Genomic DNA, 24,312 nt, shown 5'->3' with positions numbered 1-24,312 from the left:
AGGGAAGGTCAGATCTGCTATGCTTTAGCCTGTTACCCTACTGCTTAGGGGATTAAGGCACATCAATCTTCATTGTCCCTTGAAAGACTTAACCTGTATAATGTGTATGAGTTCATGCCTAATGATTAAGATGCCATGACTCGATTAAGCCAAATGCTCCTAGGTAAATGTGTATGAATGACGTTTGTGTGAATGCAAAATGTTATTTTTAATGCTTGGTTTGATATTACTCGTCGTTCACCGAGGTTTTATTGTTGACGCATTATTCTGTCGTCTTGTTTAGCTGGCATAGAAAACTCGAAGAAACAATCTCATCTGCTCGACAAGCTTGTCCCACTCAAACTTTATGGAGTTTTTTTGCTTATCTAACCCACTGCAACTCAGGGTATGGGATTTGTTTCATCTTCAATCAATTTGATCTGTTACACCATTCCTTGGGTGTAATGACCCATTGTATATGCTCGATATCTGTATGAATATAGAATACCATTTTTATTTTCTTGAGAATAATCTCATTACTTGTTCTTTGTCGGGATTATAACACTAATATGATTTTTCTGCTCAACCAATATCTTTGACAGAAATCCCAATGAGATAATTTCAATTTACGCTTAAATATTTCCAACCCTTAGGCTTGGTGAGTTCTGAACAATAATCCTGTTTCAGGTTCTTGTATTATTTAGAAACTTCCAAAGTAATATGCAGAACTTCTTTTGTGAAAGTATTATTGGTCCATTAATCGTTATTTCAATGCAAAATGCTTGAAAAAGATCAAAACAATGGACAAAAAGGAAATTGATTGGGAGTATAGCCCGAAATGAATAAATTAATCAAAGATTGCAAATGCAATAAGAAGGAAATTAACTCAAAATGAATAAGTTAATCAAATATAGCAGATTCAAAATGGGTAAAATGAAAAACTAGGTGCCCTAGATATCGCAGCTTGAGCTTCTCTGTACCAACTTCTTTAGGACTCTTCTGAGCTTAATATGTGTTTAGGGGATCCGGAGTACTTTGTCGATGCCCCAAGATGTAGCATACCTTTTTATTGTTAATTCAGGCATAGCAAGACTACTGTATGCCCCACTTTAATAAAAAATTGAGCCGCCCTTTTCAGGTTTTCAACTCGAATCCCTTTGGTCTCAAGGTGCCCTTTGCGAGTTTTCACCTTGGCCTCTCTTTTTTTTTACTTTTTTTTTAATTTTCTTTAGGCTCTCTTTGCGAGTTTTTACCTTGGCTTCTCCCTTTTTAGGTAGAATACTCCTTGACTGGATTTAAATTCACTAATTTGGGAAAATCTTTGCCATCCATTTCGATCAATATTAATTCCCCTCCAGAACAGGCCTTCTTTACTACATAAGGTCCTTCTTAGTTCGGCAATCACTTTTCTTTGAAGTCCTTTTGCATAGGAAGGATCTTCTTCAATATCAAGTTTCTCTCGTGGAATTCTCTAGGATAAACCTCTTTATCGTAAGCTCGCCTTAATTATTTTCGGTGCATTGGACCTCGACAGATAGCTTTCGACCCTCTCTCTTCAAATTCAATTGATCCTATCAGGATTGGATCCATTCTGTCTTATCTAACTTCAGCTCTGACAAGACTCGGAGAAAAGAAATCTCATCTTCAAAATCGTTTTTATCCCATAGACTAATGAAATATGTTGCCCTAGTGAAGGTTTTGGCCAACGTTCGACGAGTATAGAGGGTAAAAGGTCACTTCCTTATGCCAATCTTTAAAAGTCTCAGTTATCTTCCATAATTTTTTTGCTACCTTTGCTGCACTGTGATATGGCGTCTGATCTTCAAACAAACTACGAACTTTTGACATTGTGCAGTTAGATATAATCTTTTTGGCATTTTTATTTTTTTTTGTTTTGTTTTCTTCTTATTCTTTTTTGTGTTTTTTGTTGTTTTTTCTAATTTGATAACTATCGACCTTGTAATATCGACATATAAAGCTACCTTTACCCTCTTAGTGAAGTAACCGACAACCACAAGGATGAATCTTTGTTGACCTGAAACTTTTGACGAGATCAATCCCTTAACATCAATGCCCCACATATGTAAAAGCCTGTGCAAAAATGAGGCACATAAATCTTGTCTTCCTTAATCCAGTATTTATGGCATAACTGATGCAATCCCCTTCCATAGTGGACTAGCAGTACCCAATCCTCATGATTAGCCTGGCCATTAAAAAAACCATCATCATGTGCCTTTCGAGCATCTTCACGTCTTAGTAGCTTAGGCATATCTTGATTCAATCATGCAAAAACATCTTTAAATTGGGAATAACTCAATGATGTCTTGCTTTTATCTTTGTGGTGAGCTAGGCTTTGATCTTCACTTCTTTCCAAGGCTTGCAATGCCAATGGCCCTTTATATAATTGGATCTGTTTTTTTATCTTGTTCTACCATCCTTAACACATCAAAAGATATGTTACAATCTCTGTCACTTTCCAAGTCCTGAGATCCCTCAAGACACATATCTCTCTTAAAAGGAGACTCTGGGTCAATAGCAACGTCGCTCATGTCGTTGATATCTGGGGACCTATTGAAGGCAGATGCCAAAGAGTAAATGATTCTAAAGATGATTATTTGTATGGTACAATCATGAATGGAGAATAAATGAATATTTGAAAGAAAGTCCAAAAAATAAAAAGAATCTATGAACAATTATTTCTATAGTATGAAATAAAAGAATATTTACTCACAAAAAGATGCATTTTATTAAAATAAAGACTTAGGACACAAGCCTACTTCACAAAAGGATTTTTATTACTTCTAGGCTCAAAGCAACAAGCCTGTTTTGAATATTACTCTAGATTAGCTCTAAAAATAAAGAGATCTCTTCCACAGTCCCATTGTTCAAAACACTCCTGAGTATGCAAAAGTGTGGAGACTTTTATTCCTCAGTTCCTCTTCAGTGATAGTCATAAGGGCCTTTCCTTTACCTGTTGCCCCTTTCAGCACCTGAGCCATTTCAGCAATCATATTCCTTTGGGCCTCCAACATTTGATCTTTCATTTCCTGTTGGATTTTTGCCAATTGTTCCTGTAATTGCTCTTACATTTTTTTCTGGATCTGCTCAAGTCTTTGATCCATATTCTTTGTCCTAGAGTGTGTACCGTGAGGATGTATTGCTTCCAGATTTCCTCTTTCTCTCACTCTCTTTCTCCCCATTTTTAACCTTAATTATGGTCTTTTTATGGATTTAAATGCATGTGATGTGATGCAATGCAAATGCATGAATGCAAAAGAAAAGGAGATGTTGATATTGAATTCAATTCCATTAGAATAACTTTTCTAGAAAACATATTTCTTTACATGAAAATAGATTACATATGCGGTCTTACCTTTCATAGTCCAAGTAATCGCTGATCTTTTCTTCATGGTCGAATCCTGTAAATTCTCCAAAAGATGCCTTTGCTAGCTCCTTGCTGCTTAATTTGAGCCTCGATCTCTTGCTCGCTTATCTCCATGATACTCATAAAAAAGTGTCAGCTCTTGGATAATCTTCGTCGGAATTAAATCAAGTCATGTATTCCTTCGTGGACTTCTGGCTTTCTCTCGTCATACTCTTGGATAACCTTTGTTGGCTTGAATCTCTGGCAATTACATCATGTATTCCTCCGTGGACTATCAGCTTTCTCTCGTCGTGTTTATTTGGACTATATTCAGACGACTGCACTATAATCTACTTTATCAAGAAATTCGTTTCCTTATGACAAACTATTCTATTTAGGAATCGAATTTCGAATCAACACATTTTTTTCTTTGATGTAATGTAATGCAAATGCATGAATGCAAAAAAAAGGAAGGCATTGATTCTAAATTTAATTTTATTAGAACAACTTTTCTAGAAAGCAAATTTCTTTACATAAAACGGACTACATATACGGCTTTTCTCTCATATTCCAAGTGAAGACACCTATCTTCCTCTTCATATCCGGATCTTATGGTCGAGTCTGACGAATTCTCCAAGAGATGTCTATATTAACTCTTTTTTTGCTCGATCTAGGTTGCGACTCGTTGCTCACTTATTACTGTGATACTTGTCAGTTTTTTTAAGAAGGTCAAGACGTGATGGCTCTCGAATAGTCTTTATCAGTTTCTGTCTTCAGGCAATGAAGCAAAGTCTTGTATTTCTTCACAGGCTATCAGACTTCTTTCATGTGTTCACTTGGACCATATTTAGACAACCGTATTATAATCCACTTTATCAAGAAATCTATTTTCTTATGACAAACTGTTCTATTTAGCAATCAAATATGAATCAACACCTCATTCCTAGGATGATGTAATGTAATGCAATTATAAACAAAACAAAAATAAAACACGTTAGTGTAGGATAAATAAATAACAAATAAAGCAATTCGGGTGACCACTAGGGGTTCGGAGTGGCTCTACCTAGGGTGGGCTCCTAGGTCTCTCTATATGTGGTTTGGTTCTAAAATAAGGGTACCTGAACCAACAGATTCCTCGATCCTCACCCATTATAGGCTCATTTGAATCGAGTTCAATTCAGGGGAATACATTTCCCTATGGCTACATGGAGATGAAAATCTCACAAAACCATAGGCACGGATGTATTCCGAAAGTGATCCATTATCCTACACGGAGGCGAAAACCTCACGAAGGCGTAGTTTTTCACTCCCACTTAAGGGTGTGACCACAACGGTCATGCAATGCAATGCGAGAAGATATATGCATAAAAACTTGAAATGATTAAAGAAAATAGGAATAAAATGATGAAAACAGTACGAAAAACGGGTGAAACGCAATGAAGAGATCGTATATCAAAACTAAATTTTCAATTTTCGAAAAAAGACAAAAGTTAATCAACTTGTGGCTTGACTCTCTTATAAAACTCTCCAGTGGAGTCGCCAAGCTGTCGTAACCATTTTTTTGAAAAAAAGGGGATCGACTTTGGTTTTGAAAATGGAAACGAAAATTGGGAGTCGCCACCAATCTTTTTAGGTGTGATTAGATCACCTTGTAAAAGTGGTTGTTTTTAATAAATGGTTTGATTTATTTAAACAACGATTTTGGTCTACGTAAATCAAGAAAACAGGTTCGGGAGTAGGTTACGTACGAGGAAGAATTAGCACCCTCGTAACGCCCAAAATTGGCACCTAATTGATTAATTAATGTCTTAATATCGAAAATTGAAAAGATTTAAAATAAATTTTGAAATAAGATCCCTCTTTATTAAAATGCTCGAGTGTTAAAGTCCTTCTCGTCTCAAAATATGAAATGTCACATCCAGTAAGTTAGGACACGACATCTTGAATTTTCGAGAACGAGCTTGCCTTTTATGAAATTTGTGTATTTTAATTTATAAAAAGGGTATTCGATTATTTAGAATAAACGAGAGAAATCGGAACTCAGTAAGTTAGGCCACGTTTTCTCGAATTCTCAAACATTGAATATTGCCTTTATTTTAAAACAAATTCTTATTTCGAGGAGACAAAATATCATACCCAGTAAGTTAGGGCACAACACTTCGTATCTCCGAGAATAAGCATTTTTTTAACTCATATTGATTAAAAAGAATACTCCGTTATTTAGGTAAAATGAGAAGAAGTCGAAACCCAGTAAGTTAGGGCACGATTGTTTCGAATTACCAAATACGGAAATTACTTTTATGAAAAAAATTTTTTAATGTATTGATTAAAAATATAACGTGATTTATAGTAAAACACGAAAGCAAATTATGGTGCTAATACGCAATAATAAGTGCGACAGTGTTAATAACAATGATATGGGCAATTATAAGAAGATAAAAGCAAGGTTTAGTAATATAAACAAATACATGAAGAAAATGCAATGGTCGAATGCATAAGTTAATAAATAGAAATAAATAGAACATGGTAAAATGGAGCTGACAATGATAACTAACGATAATAATAATAACAGGAATAATAATAGTATAATGTAAATATGAAGTAATGGGGAACATATATATGTAAAATGCGTAGTACTAGATTAAAAAAATAATATTTATTGAAAACAGTGATATATATACAATAGTAACTAATAATAACAATACATAAATACATACATGCATGTATTGAAATATATACGTAATAATAGAAATAATAATAAAAATATACGTGGTATTGAAAAATATGTACATAATATAGTATTAAGAATGTACACAACATGCATGGTATTTAAAATAGTATTAAAAAAACATAATACAATGGTAATAGTAATTACAATAAGGATGATAATGGTAATAATAATATTAAAGTAAAGTAAACAAAAATAATACTATATATCAATATATATATACATATAATGCAAATACACACTACTATATAATAATAATAATAATATAATAGAAATACAAAGAGCAAACAAAAATATTAAATTTAAAAAAACAATACTATATATAAAAGTATATATATACATATATGTACATAAAAATATACACTAATAATAATAATAATAAAATGCAGAAAGTAAATATGATATAATAGTAATATTAAAATGAAGTAATAAAAATAATACTTATATATAGAAATGTACATACGTACATATATAATAAACATACATTAATTAATAGTAAAAACAATAGAAGTGCTAATAATCCTAGTATTAGAATAAAATAAGAGATAAATGCAAACATAATAATATAAATAAGGTAAACAGAAACAATAAAAATAATAGGAAGGACATAATCAAATCTGAGAACAATATTTTGGGGCAAATCCGTAATAAATAAAAGAAGAGGGGATTAATTCCACACGCAAATAACCGGGAAGGACTAAAACGGACAATAGTCCTTTGACCCAAAACGCGCAGCTTCAAGGGGACCAAATTAGAAAAGAAATCAAATTCCTGGGCATAAATTAAAAGCAGAGGCAAACAAAGTTCAAAAGCAAAAAAGGCGGAAGGGCTGAAAGCGCAATTAGCCCTTCCGTGTGAAAACACGCTGATCCTGAGGCCGACGGGTCAGGTCTCGCGCGGGTCAAGCGAAACGACGCCATTTTGGGTGTTGAGTGTTGGCCCCAAAACAACGTCGTACCGAGGGCTTATAAAAGTCAATTTTTTTTTGAAATTTCATTTTTCTGAGTTTGGAAAAAAAAAAGAAAAAAAAGAGGAGTTTTCTCTCTATAGAGAACTCAGAGCCGGCCTAGGGATCCGGCCACCCCCACCGTGGCTCCGCCGTGCCGGCCACCGTACACGGTGACCAGAAATCGCCTAGAGGTAACTTTCTTTCATTCTTTTTTTATATATTTTTTTAGATCTAATATATATATAAATATTGTTTTCAACAAGAAAGAGTTGGAATATATAAATAAATTCAGAAAATAAAAAAATAAAAAAATGAAAAGGAAAGAATATAAACCTTTGATTCTATCCCTTATTTCTTACTACGATTTGAGTGAATATAATGAAAACCTTTGAACCTTTTTTATTGCTATTGATATACTGATTTTTTGTTCTTGAATCTCAAAAAAAGAAAAATCCCCTCTTGAATCACAAAAAAAAAGAGCAAAACCCCCCCTCCATTACAATGAATATAGGGCTTTTATATAGCCCAAAATCCAAAGAAAAAAATACAAAGAATTTCATTTTTTGGTGTTTTTCTTTGTTGTCCTTTTTTGTCTTCTTTTGCAGGCATAGAGTGGTGGAGGCAAGTGGATGTGCTGGTGGCAGACCACTAGTAGTGGCGGGCCAAGGTGGGGCTGCGGCTAGGGTTTTTCTCTTCCTTTTTTGCTGAAAATTGTTTAGGCTTGGGCTAGGCTTAGGGTTTTAGTCTGGTGGGCTAAATTGGGTTTGGTTAGGGTTGGTTTAAGTTGGGCCAAAATTGGGCTCAACACCATTTATATCAGATCAATTGGAAATTAGACGGAAATTGATGACATTTATTACCATATTCGTTTTGTTGGAATATGTGGGCAGATAAACAAATCATGGTAGAAGGGATGGTCCCTGCTTCTTGTACTGTACGCTACATTCTGCCGAAGAAGAGAGCCAAAAACAAAAAAGTACGGTGAATTTACTTATTTTAACAACACAAGATGCTAAATTTGGGGTTTTGTTTGAAGCAGAACTATGCCCCTCCCGTTTTTTTATGTATCAACCTTTAGCCTCCAACCCCTATTGAATTTACTTACTTGGCGAGGACATTGCACGCTCGATTATGCCTCCAAGAATCTGTTAATAGCATAGGTACCGTATAAGCTACTATTCAGTTTGTACATATATCATCACTCTTGAAATACACCCTTCCCTTTATATCAGATCAATTGGAAATTAGAAGTAAACTTACGACATATATTACCATTTTTTGTTTTGTTGAAAATTATGCAATCTCCTTTTATCAGAAAAGTAGAAGAAAAGAAAAGAGTGGTGTGGATAACTATTTTAGTATTTGGTGTAAGCTGCAATTTCAAGAGGATTTCATCACAGTACAATGCAAAAATTGTGAGATTATTATGATTGATTTAAAAGTGTAAAACAATTAGATAAATTATTACCTCCTTTTTTTCTGCATATACTTTCTTGATGGGTTACTGCAAAAATTTGTCATATATTAGGAAAGATGATAAACAAAGAAATTGTATTAGTAGGAGCAACAAAGGAAATTCAATTTCATAGTCTAACTTGAATGAAAGGTATTTGAATATTTTCCTCTATAAATATGTACGATTGCGTTAAAATTATAGTTTTATATACACATTTAAATAATAATTAAAGTTTCATTTATATAATTACACCTAATCAAAGTTCATGTATCAAATCACACATTACATCAATATTCATGAATAATTTTGACATTGATCCCTAAAAAGTAAAAATAATAAAACAAACTTCAACATCATTGGTGTTGAGGTAGGAAGTCATATTTGTTAAATCTCTTTTCTTTTCCCTCCATAAAAGGGTGTGAAAATTATCGTGTTTAAAATTTTACATTAATCTCAACATCCGACCTAAAAAAACCACATATTTCAATACTAATCACAAGCATTGCATATTATTGACTAACCTTTCCTTGTGTCTCATTGAAGGGAACAATTGAGAATTTATACATGTTAATGTTCATGGAATTGAGGTTCCTAGTAAGATCCATGCATGTTGGACATGTCTACTATTCTGGTCTGCTTGTTGCATTTCATAGCCTCCACATGTGAACTCCATGGTATATGCGAACTGGGATTGTGAACCATCCTTGCAAGCTCTTTTGGCGAATTCTCACTACGAGACACGCACGCATCTCATTGGTAGGGCCCAATCGGGTCGAGGGTAGGCGATCCAAACCGCATCCGTATTTCAAGCTGGCGATCATAAATACAACACATATTTTGGGAATTAATTTAAAATTTTACAATAATGGGGACAAAAATCCTTAAAAATTCAAAAAGTTTAAAAAAGTTTAAAAAATATAAATATATATAATCGTGTGTAGGCAAGTTCAATTTTAATTTATTTATTTAATTTAATATTTTTAATAATAAATTTTAATGGTAACTAATGATATAATTATAAGTTTAATTTAAAAAAAACAAAAATTAAAATCCCAATTTTTATGTTCATTAATTTTAATTTGCAATTTTATATATAAGCATATGAGCTCCATTAAATCCATGTATCACCTATGATAATAAGAGATGACACAAACTTTGGTCTAATATGCAATATTATACATGAAAATTAATTTTATGTAATTTTTAATTTTATTAATTCAATTTTTTTCACATCACAAACAACATTATTGAATTAGTACCATTTTACTTTGATATTTTGCATATACAAAAAATTATATTAATCCAATGTGAAAATAAATATATGTATTCATTTCTTTAATGTTTACAACTGTATCAAAATTAAAGTTTCATATATATGAACCAGAATTCAAGTTTCATGTAGATAATTATACCAAATCAAAATTAATGTATCAAATTGTACAATTAAACCAAAACTTATGTATAAATTTGATATTTAACCCTAATAATAAACAAATAAAAAACTTCAACCCTTTCCTAATAAATATAAGTACATCTAAAAGGAACATGAAATGCTACTACTATTAAATGAGATTGTTATCAATATATAAATAAAAATGATGAATCCCACTTACAATAAACAAATATATGTTAATAATAAATAAAATGCTACTACTCTTCATAATATAATTGCAGCGCCATCCACAATTGAAAATTCTGCACGACTTTTGATTTCTTTATTCATTGCATCATCAACACACATATATTGAAAACTAACCCAAAGTGACACAACCCCCAAAACAAACACCAAAACGAAGACAAAACATCAAAGGGGTATCCAAACCAACGCCATTTTATAGGGTTATTGCATTAATTGTTTGTTCTTAGGGTTTATTATATATGGTTTAGTAAACCCCGAATCATCACCCATTGTAGGATAACAAGAAACATGTTTAATTCGAGTGAAAGTATTTTACTCGAAGGGACATCATAAAAGCATACCTATTTTACTCCCACTTGATAGGATATAGTTCATATAATGTAAATGGACGTGCTCAGTGAGTGGAGACAAACTCACAAACATTTTATTTTCTACTTAGTACCAAAAAAAAATCTTTTATTTTTCTTCTTAAAACCTAAAAACTCCTAACAAAATTTTAAAATATTAAAAAATAATAAAATTATTAGTAAGAAGGATATGGAAAAAAATACTATAAAAAGTGCTTGGAAAAAAGAAGATAACAATAATGTAAATAATCTTATCTAGTTTGAAAGCAGCTCCCAATACACCTAAAAGGTAATGATTGGATAAGAAAAGGAATTTTTAATTATCTCAAATTTCTCTACTTCTTTCACCAAGTCATTCATAAAGATGATGACAATCATTTCATAATTTTGGTACAAAATTCCTCTTTATTTAGTGTTCAACTAGATTAAATCTAACAACACGTACGTAAGGTAAAAAATTAAACATCGATAATTGTAATGTAGAAATATCATAAAGAAAAAGAAAAGAGAAATTGAACACATAAATCTTAAGTGAAAACTTTTTTGGAAAAAAAAATAGGCAGAGAAGAAGAAAAAATTTACTAATATCGAATTCGAATAATACAATAGGAGTTTCAACTACATCTATTTATAGGTTAAAAAACTTAATTCTAATCAATGTTTAATATATTATACCTAAACATATTATACTAATAAATACTAAATCTTTTAAAAATATATATATTACTTAATTTACAAGTAATCACTCAAAATTTGAATTATACAATTTTAACTCGTGCCATTTTTATATACTCCAAATCTGTTTATTCAAACTCTTTTTCCAACATGACATGGAACAAAAGAATGAGACAAAATTTCAAAAAATAAACAAATAAAAATCGTCAACCCACTTACAATAAACAAACAAATGTATAATAAAATAATTAAGATGTTACTACCACTAGCAACAAATATTAACGCACTCATAACAACGATACCAATAATTAATAATAAGAGTATAGTATAAAACAGTAATAGTCTTCTTCCTTTTTAACTATATATGGAGAGAGAAAAAATTGTGATTAAAATCGATTGAGTTTTAATTCGATTGATATAGATTTGAGTGTATTAAAATATATTTATATTTTTATTTAAGAGTTAGAGAATAATTATAAATAATTTTAAATATTTATATAAAAAAACTTGTGATTAAATATAATATAATAAATTCAAATGAAAATTCTGCCCTACGACTTGTTCTTTATTCATAACATCATTGTGCTGCTATTCATTATAATCCACAAAAAAACACTGGAAAGTGCAGAAAATTTATAAAGAAAGACTGTCCCTTAACTAAGTTTTTAATATAAAATTAGTAACTTTTTTATTTAATTATTACTTAGTGGGTGATGACATCTTTAAAATACTATTTAGACTCTATGGATAATGTATGTATATATCAACATTTGAGTTTTCATTTATACATAAATAATTATATTTTTTAATATAAAAATTGATTAATCTCTTTATTTTTATAAATGTATACAATTTGGTTAAAATCAAAATTTCATGTATACATTTAAACTATAATCAAAATTTTATTTATATAATTACACCAAATCAAAGTTCATATATCAAATCATACATTACATAATGTTCATGAATAAACATACTTCACCACCATTGATGTTGTGGTTGGAAGTCATATTTGTCAAATCTCTTTTCTTTTCCCTCTCTAATCTTAAAAGAGCTCGAAAATTATTGTGTTTTAAATTTTACAATAATCTCAACATCCAACCTAAAAAATCCACATATTTCAAAAATAATCACAAGCATTACATATTTTGGGAATTAATTTAAAATTTTATAAAATGGGACAAAAATTCAAAAAGTTAAAAGAATTTAAAAATATAAATATATATAATTGTGTTGAGACAAGTTAATTTTTAAGTTGTTTATTTAATTTAATACTTCTAATGATAATTTTTAAAGGTAATTATTGATATAATTATAAGTTCAATTTTAAAAAAAAAACAAAAAATAAAATCCCAATTTTTATGTTCATTAATTTTAATTTGCAATTTTAATCAATTATATGTTAATGCAATATTATAAATGAATTTCGATTTTGTGTAATTTTTAATTTTATTAATTCATTTTTTTTCAAATCACTAATTAATGCAATATTATAAATGAATTTCGATTTTGTGTAATTTTTAATTTCATTAATTCATTTTTTTTCAAATCACTAACAATATTATTGAATTAGCACCATTTTACTTTGATATTTTGTATATATAAAAAATTATATTGATCCAATGTGAAAATAAATATATGTATTCATTTCTTTAGTGTGTATAATTGAATCAAAATCTAAGTTTCATGTATATATATATATATATATATATGAACAACAATTCACGTTTCATGTATATAATTGCACCAAATCAAAATTCATGTATTAAATTGTACATTAAATCAAAGTTTATGTATAAATTTTATATTTAACCCTTTCCTAATAAATATATGTATATATATTGAATAATCTCACTATATGTTCTAATCATATCTGCTTTTTTTTACACAATGACTAGAACTACCATAGCTTCTCTCCAACCCATAAATAGTAAGATAATGCGTTTTAACACACTCGAATCCATATCCTCCTGTATTGACAATAATACTTATACCAATCGAATTAAGACTCAATCGACTAAACATATATATTTAAAATAAACGTGAAATGCTACCACTATAAAATGAGATTGTTAGCAATATATAAATAAAAATGATGAACCCCACTTATAATAAACAAATATATGTTAATAATAAATAAAATGCTACTACTCTTAATAATATAATTGCAGCGCCATTCAAAATTGAAAATTCTGCACAACTTTTTTTATTTCTTTATTCATTGAATCATCAAGCCATATTGAAAACTATCCCAAAGAGGCCCAATCTCAAAAAGAAAAAAAAACTAAAAATAATCAAAATCTTTACGCAATTCAAAACTCGCATGTGGAAAGATTAATACACTATGAACTTCATAGTAAGAAAAAATATTTAAGCTTAACCTCTTCAACAGTTGATGCAACCTCACCATAATCAACAAATGGAAATAAATCATGCTTTGTATGTATTAATCAATCGCGCAAACATGAATATGATATGAAAAATAAATGTGTTATAATTTTTTTAAATATAATATTATTTATATTCTTATATAAAGTTATTTGTATTAAATATTCTCGAATTATTATTCAAATTTTAAATTGTTTTAATGAAGTCCTTAAAGTATTAGTATTAAAAAAATCATTTTATTTTTTTAGCTGTCAATTTAGGCTTTAAATTTCAATTCAAATCTGACATGGATTAAATTGCACATACTTGCGTACTCATCACATTGATAACTTGATTCTAACATGCTAAAAACATAACAAGATTATAAAATTTAAGATGACTATTTCTTTTCTTTTTTGACAAATACGTATACATGTGTTTTAAGTATGTTCCCTATTATATTTGAGCGAACATTTAATGCTCAAGCTAATGGCTAAGTTAATAAAAAAATAGGCTAAATCTCAAAACTATACATGAACTTTGCCGTAATGTGCAATTTTATACAAGAAATTTTAATTTTATTCAATTCTCACAAATTATTAACACAATTATTGATAAAACATCATTTTATGTTTATATATTGCATAAAAAATAATTATACTTATCCACTACAAAAAATAAATTGATATATTAATTTCTTTGAACGTGTATGATTGAATCAAAATAAAGTTTTATATGTGTATAATTGCACTAAATTAAAGTTCATGCATCAAATTGCACATTGAATCAAAGTTCATGTATAACTTTAAGATTTATCCCTATAAAATCAAATTGATATGATTATGATATCTTGAGAATTCAATTAGAATGTTTTTAAATTTAAAATCCAATTTAAATTTGGGTTATAATTTTTGAATGTATAGTTCAAGCAATCATTTTATATGTTTTTATGTTATTTTTTATTCTATTTTAAAGGAAAATTATTTCATAATACATTGAAACGGTAAAGTTTAAAAACTAGAGAAACATAGTTAAATGGATGGCACATGCCTCTTTTTTTCTAACAACAACACAACTGGAACAACTCGAACCGAAGTCACACTTGAGACAATAAACAACTTAAACAACACACAAGGTTTTGGCACATAACTCTTTAAGATGAAGTAGAATAATATTTTTTAATGAAACATGTGATAGAATTTAAAACCTTTTTGTGAAATTAAAAAATTTCATTGATAATACATTAAATGCTAACCTTATTTAAAGTAATTTTTTAGGGTTAATTCACTATCTGAGCTTGAATTTGACAATTATTCCTACATTAGAGCCTGAACTTTTTTGGTTACAAGTTAGTCTCTCAACTTAACAATTGTTCTCACACTAGGGCTTTTTTTGTTCAAGTTAGTCTCTAATATTTCTTTTAAAAAAGATTCAGATTCCGATATTGAAATAATTACCAAGTTTAGGAACTAATTTAGACAAAAGAAAAGTCTAAGCCACTGGAACAATAGCCTAATCTAGACCTTAATGTGGGAACAAATGCGAAGCTCAAAGATTAATTTAGACAAAAAAATTTAAACCCTAATATAAAAACAATTACAAAATTTAGACCCAAGTAGTTTGTTAACCTACTAACCTATTTGAATTTGTTGTTTTCTTTTGTTTGCCTAATCCATTTTACAATATGAGCGGGGTTGCTTTTAATTTACAATATTAGGTTCTTGCAAAGTGAGATAGGAGGTATATCTTTTAATTTACAATAGAGCTTGTATTTTGAGATATATCTTTTATGTTTAAGTCAGTATTTAATAATGAAGAAAAAAATAAGATGAAAGAGAAAATTCGAGAGACCCTTTTATGAGAGAAAATTAGAGTTTGGGTCCTTGGATTCATAATATCTAAACAGATATAATTGTTTGCAAAAGAGATAAAGTCATAATATCTAAACACCTTGGATTCCATGGGTTTGGCTCCTTCTTCTCTTTTCTTCCGTAGATTTTTCATTAATTTTTCATAATATCTAAACACCTTGGATTTATCATCATTCCAGCTTTGGCACCATTGAGAAATTTGCGTCAAATATTAAACATGGTGGGACCATTTCCCACCAATCAACATTATTTTCATTTAATTATACTACTTGGTGGCTGGCTGGTACTATCTAAAAATACTTAGTCTCTGCATGTATGGATCCACATCTGTGTTTCATCTTTTTCAAACCATTTTCATCTTAGTCCTCCTCTTGCAGTAATCAAACACTTTTAGCCTTGATTTCAGTTTGAAACAACAATGGCCGAAGCAATTGCTTTTGACATTGCCACAGAGCTCATTATTAAGTTGAGCTCTCTTGCTCTCTCTCAAATTGGACTGTGGTGGAATCTCAAAGATGACCTCGACGACCTCAAACGCACCGTATCCACAATCAAAGCTGTGCTTCTTGACGCAGAAGAGAAATCGGCGACCAACAATCTTGTCAAAGTTTGGCTTGAAGAGCTGAAAGATGTACTTTATGATGCGGACGACTTGATTGATGATTTCTCTACCGAAACTTTGTGGAAAGATCTAATGGGTGAGAACAAGCTGACGAAAGAGGTACGCCTTTTCTTTTCAAGCTCAAACCAGTTTGCTTACGGTCTCAAAATCGGTGGGAAAATTAAGGCTATTAAGGCCAGATTAGCTTCAATTGGAAGTGAGGCCAAGATGTTCGACTTTGTAGAGCGTGACCGTCCCATGGAAACCTCTTTCATGACTAAAAAGAGGCAGCAAACGCACTCTTTTGAGCGTGAAGATGAAATAATAGGGAGGGATGATGATAAAGTGGCTCTTCTAAAACTCGTGTTAGAGTTTCAAAGTGAAGAGAATGTTTATATCATTCCAATTATGGGGTTTGGAGGGTTAGGTAAGACTGCTTTGGCCCTACTTGTCTATAACGATGAAATGGTCAAAAGTAATTTTGAGTTGACAATGTTTGTGTGTGTTTCAAATGTTTTTGATGTGAAAGTTATTGTAGCAAACATTATCAAATCTGTGACTAATCAAGCACTTGATGAAAATCTTGAAATGGATCAATTGCAAAAACAACTTCGAGATAAAATTGATGGGAAGAAATATTTGCTTGTTTTAGATGACATTTGGAATGAGGATCCAATACAGTGGTCTAGGCTAAAGAAGTTATTGATGGGTGGGGCTAAAGGGAGTAGAATAATAGTAACTACTAGATCTCAAAAGGTAGCTAAGATTACTAATAAGTGTCAATCCCATATTTTGAAACTGAAAGGCTTGTCTGATGATGCTACTTGGTCTTTGTTCAAAAAGATAGCATTTGAGCAAAGATATGTAGACTCAACAAATTCAACCTTTGTGGAAGTTGGGAAACAAATTTCAAAAAGGTGTGGTGGGGTTCCCTTAGTCATAAGGACAATAGCTAGTACGTTATCCTTGAAAGAAACTGAAAATGAGTGGCTTTATTTCAAAGATAATGAACTTGCTAAAATATCACAAATTGACGGAGAAATTCTACCTACACTTGAGTTATGATCATCTCCCATCCCATTTGAAGCATTGCTTTGCTTTTTGCCGATTGTATCCGAAAGATTATGAAATTGATGTACGAACACTTGTTCAATTTTGGATTGCACAAGGTTTCGTAAAGCAATCAAATCCAAAGCAATCTCTTGAAGAGATTGGGTTTAGATATTTTAAGGATTTAGTTGAAAGAAGTTTTTTTCAAGAAGTAGAAGGAGACTTGATAGAAGAAATGACATGTAAAATGCATGATGTAATGCATGATCTAGCTGAATTAGTAGCTGGGACAGAGAGTACTATTGTAGATTCTAATTTAAGTATAAGTCAGGTTGGAGAAAAATGTCGCCACATATCAATTAATGTTTCATTAATTCCTTTGTTGAAGGGAAAGAAGTTGCGAACCTTGTTACATTTTCCAAAAGCGAGATACTATTTGAGCGATGAAACTTGGGATCCGATGATTGTAAATTGTAGATGCTTGCGTGTACTGGAAATGAATTTTTTATATTTTACAACGATCCCACGCTCCATTTATAAGTTGAAACATTTGAGGTACCTTGATTTTTCTAAAAATCGCGGTCTAAGGAGTCTCCCAGAGAGTATTTGCAAGATACAAAATTTGCAAGCTTTGAAACTTGACTGGTGCGATGGGCTTGAAGAATTGCCGAATAAGATTGAAAGATTGGTGAATCTTACCCATCTTGCGTGTCATGGTTGTTGTCGGTTAACTCATACGCCACGTGGAATAGGAAAGCTGATGTCCCTTGAAACGTTAAGCATGTTTGTAGTGGATAAAGATAGGTCCCATGGCGGTGCAGATCTAAGTGAATTGAGTGGGCTTAACAACTTAAGGGGAGAGCTAGAAATAACAAATTTGGGCTTCGTAAAAAATGCAAAAGAGAAGTTTAAGGCTGCTAATTTGAAAGAGAAACAACATTTGAGATCGTTGGTTTTACAATGGGGCTCTTTTTTGGCCTGGGGAGATGATAACCATGATGAAGAGAGGTCACTTGAAGACCTCCAGCCGCATCCTAATCTCAAGGAGCTCGGTGTTCGAGGATGGAGGGGTGATGCCAAGTTTCCAAATTGGTTTTCTTTGCTTACAAATCTCGTCCATATTGCAATATCGGGTAATTTCAAACAGCTCCCGTCCTTTGCGCAATTGCCTTATCTTAAACAGCTGAAGATTTCGTATTGTACTGAGTTGGAGTACATGGATGATAATAGCCCAAAAGGAAGTCAAGGAAAACCAGAATCATTCTTCCCATCGCTTAAGCATCTTTGGCTCTGGAACTGTTCGAATATGAAGAGTTGGTGGAGGACAACAGAAGCAATTGGTTATGATACCAATGAGGACGACACAACAGTTATGGGAACATCAACCGTGTCATTTCCGTGTCTTTCCTCTTTAAAAGTTCGCAATTGCCCTTTGACTTCAATGCCGTTGTATCCTTCACTCGATGATGAGCTAGAGTTGGTGAATACCAGTACAAGGCCGTTAAAGCAGACTACGAAGATGAACATGAATGCTAAGACCCCATCAAGTTCAACCTCTTCTATTTCTCTCTCCAAATTGAAATCTTTCCGTGTAGACAACATTGAGGGATTGGACACTCACATGCTAGATGAGTGCCTGCAACATCTCACCGGCCTCAAAAGTTTAACAATAGAAGATTGCAAGGAGGTTGATTTAGAGGGCATGCAATGGGAAGCCCTTAAGAATCTCTCATTTTTGCGTATTCGTAGTATTCCACTGCTGGAGTCTCTCCCCCTTGGGCTTCAACATCTAACAAATCTGCAAGAGCTTTCTCTCTTTTATTTGCCCAATTTAGCATCGCTTCCGGACGAGATGCGTTGCCTAACCAATTTGAAATATTTAAATATGAAAGAAACTCCCCAGTTGAAGGAAAGATGCAGGGAGGACATTGGTGCAGATTGGCATAAGATTGCTCACATCCCAAACATTCAGTTGTAGTCAGGTTGGTCCATCCTTTTCATTTATTTATTTTTATGGCCTTATTTTTTTTCAAGAAAAATTTTAGTGGTATATTTAGTCTCCAACTCTGGGCTCTCATGCCATTTTTCATTCTAATATCATTACTGTTGATTTCCTTGTTAAAATATTATTCATTTGACATCTTATATAAATTGAAATTCCTTTGTTTTAATCCTACTTTTTACTTACCATCTCTCATAATATTTTGCTAATTTGTGCAGTATGCCATTGGAGAGTAGTTTGGGGAACGGCATTTGTCAACTTCAATCATTTATATACATAAAAAAGAGGTGGTAATTTATCTAATTGCTTTATACTTTAAAATCATATACTAATTTCACGATGCAATGATGTAATAGGATCGCATGGTTAGTGCTTCTTGTCATATCTCTCATTTCATAGAAGGGCTTCTAATAATTTAATTCTAAAATATCTTTGATGTGGAGAGGCCTATGAAGCTTGCATGCTACCCTTCAAAATAATGGTTGTACTATATGTTCTTTAAAATAGACATTTATGTTTTCTCTTAATTTTGGTTATTTACACTACAGGAAGCCGAGACCATACTTTCTGCTACGATTTGTTAATCTGCCAAAATATTCCATCAAAACAAAAATGGTAATATATTTCATAAATTTCATTCGAATTTTCAGTTGATCTGATAAAAAATATAGTGTATTTTAAGTGTTTCTGCATTTGGACACTGCTCAGTCAAGTGAGATCAATTTTAATATATTCTATGTTGGCATTTATAATTTCCAGGTTCATTGCTGCTTTTGGAATAGTTCTTGTTCAAGCATGAAAGTTGTCAGAGATATTGCATTTGGAAATTTATTATTTCACTTTACACAAGCTTATGAAGAGTTTGACCGATTCTGGAGCTTATATATAGATTATTTATTTCATGGATGATATGTGAATTTAAAAGAAGCACACATGTTCATAGTAGGAACTATTATTGAGTGTCGTTGTTATACACCATTTGAGTGTCGAGTGTGTTTTTTTTTCAATTAAGATATTACAATTTTCAGCATTTGCAAGAAATGCTACAGACTACAAAATGCAATCATACCCCCCAACGAAAATGACCCTTATCCAAGTATAAAACCAAACTCAAACCGATAACAGCATACTATTGTTTCTCCAATAGGGTTGGAAGCGTGTAAATTATTGTACTAAAAAATCACACAGAGTTTAATTCCTAAGAAAGAGAGGTGGATCACAATGATCTCTTAAGTACCAAGTCTTTCTTTAGTCAGAATATCCCTTCTATCGTAATTTAATAGCACAATTAAATACTACTATTATACTCTCAAATATTGAAAGAAAAATAGGACAAGAAAGAACACAAGAGTTTTAACGAGGTTCCGTAAATTATACCTACGTCCTCGGGCACTAACACCAGATGATAACTTCACTATCTCCAAAATATTACAAACAAATAGAACTCCTTAAGAATTCTCAAATGGAAGAAGAGAGAAAACTAAAAGAGAAAGAATGGCTGGGATTACATAGAAATGAGAAATGGGAAGGCCTATTTATAGTTGAAATTCAAGGATCAAACCATAAATAGCCCATTATCTCAAGGACCAAAAAACAAATTATCCCATGCCAAATTTTTCAAGTAAATTTTCGGTGCCAATTGCACCTCCTATTTTTGACATTTAAGTCAAACTTGATGGCTGCCATAAATGTTAACAATCTGCCATGCAATTTGATGCTGCAAAACCATGCAATTGTCAACAATTTACCATGCAATTGTCAACAATCTCCACCTTGAAGATTTGATTAGAATAATCACATCTTCACACACTTCCTTCAACTCCACAAATGCAATAAAGCTATCTTTTGTAGTGCCTCCAAATGCGCTCATGAGCGCCATACACCTGAAGGTTCTCAAATTCTCAGGATGTTAATCAAGTTCAAACAATGATTGAACTTGATTGTTGTTACCACCTTAGTCATCATATCTGCGGGATTATCTGTTGTCGGAATCTTCTGAAGTAAAATTTTTCCTTTTTCAAAGACTTCTCGCACAAAGTGATATCTTACGTCGATATGCTTGGTTCTTGAATGATAGACTTGATTTTTCGCTAGATGAATAGTGCTCTAACTGTCACAATAGACTTATGTGACTTTGAACAACGCCCAAGTCTTCCAACAATTCATTAAGCCAAATAGCCTCTTTAACAGCTTCTGTAACTGCCATATATTCTGCCCCTGTAGTAAACACAGCTACTGTAGACTGTAAGGTAGACTTCCAACTCACTAGGTCTTTAGCAAGAGTAAACAGATACCCCGTAGTTGAACGATGTTTATCTAAATCACCAGCAAAGTCGAAATCAACATATCCATCTACAAACTGACCAAATGCTTCATCCTGCTCAAAAACTAAACCAACGTCTATGGTTTTTTGAAGATACCATAGAATCCATTTCACAGCTTGCCATTGTCCTTTTCCAGGATCATGCATATACCTGCTCACAACTCCAACAGCTTGTGAAATGTCAGGCTGCGTACACACCATTGCATACATCAAACTCCCAACTGCATTTGCATATGGGACTTTTGCCATATACTCTTTTTCCTCTTCAGTCTTCGGAGATAATTAAGCACTAAGTTTCAAATAAGAAGCAAGTGGGGTACTTACATGTTTTGTGTTTTCATTTACACCAAAACATTGTAATACATTTTTCAGATATTGCTTCTGATTCAAACAAAGCTTGCCTCTTTGTCTATCTCTACTTATCTCCATGTCGAGAATCTTCTTGGCCTCACCTAAATCTTTCATCTCGAACTTTTGATTTAATTTAGCTTTCAGCTTATCTATCTCATTTTGGCTCTTCGAAGCAATTAAAACATCATCAACATACAAGAAGAGATAAATGAAAGATCTGTCATGTAGCTTATGCAAATATACACAATTGTCATATTTGTTTCTTGTGTATTTCTGCCTTCTCATAAAGCTATCAAATCGTTTGTACCACTGCCTCAGGGATTGCTTCAATCCATATAGCGATTTGTTCAGCTTACAAACCCAATTTCTACCACCAGCATCTTTGTATCCTTCAGGCTGAGTCATATAGATCTCCTCTTCTAACTCACCATGCAAGAAAGCTGTCTTTACATCAAGTTGAGCTAGCTCCAAATTCAATTGTGCTACCAAGGCCAACAAAATTCTAATGGAGGAATGCTTCACAACAGGGGAAAATACATCATTATAGTCAATTCCCTCCTTCTGAGCGTAGTCTTTAGCTACCAATCTTGCCTTGTAGCGAACATATTTCTTGCTAGGAGATCCATCTTTCTTTACAAATACCCACTTGCATTCGATTGCCCTTTTACCTTTTGGTAATTGCGTCAACTCCTAAGTATTGTTCTTCCGGAGAGACTGCATTTCTTCATCCATGGCGCTTTTCCATTTGTCACTTTCTAAGCTTTGCATTGCTTCTTGATAAGTGATAGGAATATCATCATCAACAACGGGAAGGGCGTAGGCTACCATATCAGTAAATTGAGCAGGTTTACGAATTTATCTCCGTGGCTTTGCAACTGCAACTGGTTCTGGTGTACTTAATGGTTCTTGGGTCAAAACCTCTTCAACCTCTAATTCCTCCATTGTGGCTGGAGAATTAGACTTATTAACTGGGAAAATCCCCACCTACTCAAACTCCACCTGTTTTGGAGTACACTCCACGTGTTGTGGAGTATCGTTTGTCTAAATATCTTTATCTGCTACCTTTTTCAATATAGTAGATACATCAAAGGTAACATCTCTACTACAGATCACTTTCTTTGTGTCTAAACACCAAAGATGAAATTGCTTTACTCTAGAGGTGATTCCCATAAAGAGAGCTTTCTTTGCCTTCGGATCTAATTTTGACTTATTTACATGGTAATATGCAGTGGATCCAAACACATGTAAGGAATCATAATCTGTAGCCAGTTTTCCAGACCATACCTCCATAGGAGTTTTCCTTTCTAATGCAGATGATGGAAAACGATTAACAAGATAGCCAGCGTATGTCACAGCCTCAACCCAAAATTGCTTGCCCAACCCAGCATTGGACAACATACATCGAACTTTCTCTAACAATGTCGATTCATATGCTCTGCCACTCCATTCTACTATGGTGTATCCCTAACTGTGAAGTGTCAAACAATACCATACTCTTGGCACACATCGAAGAACAGATCACTTTTATATTCCCCTCTATTTTCCGTCCTAAGTCGCTTGATTTTCTTGCCAGTCTAGTTTTCGATCATAGTTTTCCATTTAAGAAAAACTCCAAGCACTTCATCCTTAGTTCTCATGGTATACACCCAAAATCTTCTGGAAAAGTCATCAACAAAAGTAACAAAGTAGTGTTTTCCTCCCAACGAAGGTGTTTTGGAAGGCCCCCACACATCTAAGTGAACATATTCCAAAATACCTTTTGTATTATGGATAGCAGTGCCAAATTTTACTCTCTTTTGCTTTCTCAGAACACAACACTCGCAAAATTTTAATTTGCAAGCCTTTGCACCTTTCAACAATCCTTGCTTTGCTAGAATTTGCAAGGATTTTTCACTGGCATGTCCCAACTTCATATGCCACAACTGCATTGAGTCCAATTCTTTGTTGCTGGAAGCTGCAGCTACTGCTCCAATAACTGTACTACCTTGGTAGTAATACAAGTTATTTTTTCTGATGCCTTTCAATATCACAAGTGCGACAGATGTCACTTTCAAAACCCCATCTCTCATAGTAACAACTGAACCTTTGGATTCCAAGGCTCCCAATGAGATGAGATTTTTCTTCAAACTGGGCATGTACCGAACATCAGTCAAAACTCTGGTTGATCCATCTTGATTCTTTAATTGGATTAAACCTATCCCAATAGTTTTACAGGCATTGTCATTGCCTATATAAACAACTCCTCCATTTAGTTCTACTAAATTAGAGAACCACTCCTGGTTAGGGGACATATGATAGGTACAACCTAAATCCAATATCCACTCATCTGAATGGAACGATGATGATGATGCAACCAGTGATAGTTCAGAGTCACTGGTATCATGCTTTGCAACACAAGCATCTGGAGCAGCTTTTCCTTTATTCTTCAACTTTGGACAATTTTTCTTCCAGTGGCCTTTCTCATGATAAAAGGCACATTCATCTTTCCCGAGTCTAGATTTTGACTTTGATCTCCCTTTTTGAGCTTTTTTCTGAGTGTATGAACAGCCTCAGACTACTAAAGCTTCTGTGTTTCTGATTGAGTTTTTCTGTTTGTCCTTCTTTCTCTGT

General features: G+C 32.4%; 1 protein-coding gene across 2 annotated transcripts; it reads left to right on the top strand.

Moving 5' to 3' along the window:
* Window positions 1-15,405: 15,405 nt before the first annotated feature.
* LOC107935769 (putative disease resistance protein RGA1) lies at window positions 15,406-20,065 on the top strand. Of its 2 annotated transcripts, XM_016868385.1 has the most exons (5): window positions 15,409-16,096; window positions 17,415-19,008; window positions 19,247-19,315; window positions 19,577-19,643; window positions 19,788-20,065. In XM_016868385.1, exons 1-2 carry the CDS (start codon window positions 15,794-15,796, stop codon window positions 19,002-19,004), a joined length of 1,893 nt encoding a protein of 630 aa, XP_016723874.1. In that variant the 5' UTR covers window positions 15,409-15,793; the 3' UTR covers window positions 19,005-19,008; window positions 19,247-19,315; window positions 19,577-19,643; window positions 19,788-20,065. The 2 variants fall into 2 exon arrangements, with proteins under 2 accessions (XP_040936217.1, XP_016723874.1); XM_041080283.1 differs by having other exon boundaries at window positions 15,406-19,008; window positions 19,247-19,643.
* The last annotated feature ends 4,247 nt before the right edge of the window (window positions 20,066-24,312 follow it).

The sequence above is a fragment of the Gossypium hirsutum genome, chromosome A11, assembly GCF_007990345.1.
Source record: "Gossypium hirsutum isolate 1008001.06 chromosome A11, Gossypium_hirsutum_v2.1, whole genome shotgun sequence".
NCBI classification, from domain to species: domain Eukaryota; kingdom Viridiplantae; phylum Streptophyta; class Magnoliopsida; order Malvales; family Malvaceae; genus Gossypium; species Gossypium hirsutum.
This window is presented reverse-complemented; position numbering and strand designations above follow the sequence as displayed.